We start from the raw sequence: 1,928 nt of genomic DNA on the forward strand, positions 1-1,928 counted from the left end.
GTTGGTCGACCACATATTTTTGATAAAGAACAAAATTGAAATTGTGTTTCCACTACGGAGATTATCGAACACTCAGGGTAAAGAGAGTAATGTAATACGGCACCTTGGTAAAATGTTTGAGAATTGGAACCTTTTTTGAATGCGCCTAGTAAAAATGTTTTCCACTTCACTCCAGTTTGTTTCTGACCATATTTGCAATTTACGTACTGAAATAAATCATAATTTAGGGTTTAACCCTAATTGCTCTCCAGGGAGAAACAGTCCATGAAACAGAAAATGCAAACTTATTCTTTGAAATGGTTTTGGTGGCCCTGAAAAGGGCCTTTTTTATAATGATACAAGTGAGTTCTACCTTTTCAACTTCCAAATCCATACAAAGTGCGTCCCTGCCGCTTCAGAGTATAGACGACATTCATTGCGGTTTTGCGCTTGGCGTGTTCAGTGTAGGTCACGGCATCTCGGATGACATTTTTCTGCACACCATCAGCATTCGTAGATTAAATTGGAGATGCATTTTACACCACCACGACGAGCCAGACGCCGAATTTGGTGATTCCCTGGATTTTATCACGAAGAACCTTGCGATGACGCTTGGTACGGGAACGCAAACATGATACCGCTCATTGTACCGTCCGGACGAGCATGTTGCTCGTGTGGTAAGCGAGCACCCACTGATACAAAACAAGCTCGTGTGACCTGTATATATAACATTCCCGTACGTAATGAAACGCTTACATGCTCCTTTTTGACGGCTCTGCGTGGGATATGCTGGCAAATTGCGCATTTTCCTCGCTGTTTCCGAAGGATTTTCTGAAAATCCTTGTTTTGGTTTATTTATAGTAGTCGCAGTAATTCCGAAATTTAATACGAAATACGTGCACAAATTTCCGATCAGATAGTGCAAAACTATTGCGATTTCGTCCAGTAGAACGGAAGATACTCGCATTTCAAACCTGGGAAAATTTCTCAACTGAAATTTTTGAAACGGGACCCCATATTGAAACGTTAGAAGTATTCTACTTCAAAAATCGGTCGGTCTGTTTTGGTCATCATTCGTCGTTTGAACAGCATCACAGTGGTAGCTACTACTGTAGAGCAGCATTTTCGCGACATGGCCCGTACGAAACAGACCGCCCGCAAGTCCACCGGAGGGAAAGCTCCCCGCAAGCAGTTGGCAACGAAGGCTGCCCGTAAAAGTGCCCCAGCTACGGGTGGCGTTAAGAAGCCCCATCGCTACCGACCAGGAACCGTCGCGCTACGAGAAATTCGTCGCTATCAGAAGTCGACAGAGCTACTAATCCGCAAGCTGCCCTTCCAGCGTCTGGTTCGTGAGATCGCGCAGGACTTCAAAACCGATCTGCGCTTCCAGAGCTCAGCCGTCATGGCCCTTCAAGAAGCCAGCGAGGCTTACCTGGTTGGTTTGTTCGAGGATACCAATCTGTGCGCTATCCATGCCAAGCGAGTGACCATCATGCCGAAAGACATCCAACTGGCTCGCCGGATCCGTGGGGAGCGGGCCTAAATTTGGTGTGTGCCCAGAACGAAAAAGATGGGTGGGTAATGTCAGAGACATAACCGGAGTGAAGTAGAATACACTTTAGACCGGTAAATTCTGCTCTGGAATTAGCAATTTCTATGCGATTTTGTCGTCTTTTGCACATTCATAGTTTATTTGGAGTATTTTTGGAATTATCAAGTTGACAATTTGCAACATTCTTTGAAAATATTGTTGAACTTTTATGAATGAAGGCACGCAAACGAGCGTTTAACCGTCGTCCTACTACCAGCATCAGAGAAGTAGCAGATCAGCATTTTTCGCTACATGTCCTGTACCAAACAGACCGCTCGTAAGTCCACCGGCGGAAAGGCTCCCCGCAAGCAGTTGGCAACAGCCCCCTGGCAACCCTATACTATCATATGGAGTTTGA

At 45.2% G+C, this 1,928-nt stretch overlaps 1 protein-coding gene across 1 annotated transcript; it reads left to right on the forward strand.

Annotated features, from left to right (window-relative positions):
* The first annotated feature begins 1,111 nt into the window (after positions 1-1,111).
* LOC131689459 (histone H3) lies at positions 1,112-1,522 on the forward strand. The gene has a single exon (XM_058974556.1). It carries the CDS (start codon positions 1,112-1,114, stop codon positions 1,520-1,522), a length of 411 nt encoding a protein of 136 aa, XP_058830539.1.
* The last annotated feature ends 406 nt before the right edge of the window (positions 1,523-1,928 follow it).

Source organism: Topomyia yanbarensis, chromosome 3, assembly GCF_030247195.1.
Source record: "Topomyia yanbarensis strain Yona2022 chromosome 3, ASM3024719v1, whole genome shotgun sequence".
Taxonomy (NCBI): Eukaryota; Metazoa; Arthropoda; class Insecta; order Diptera; family Culicidae; genus Topomyia; species Topomyia yanbarensis.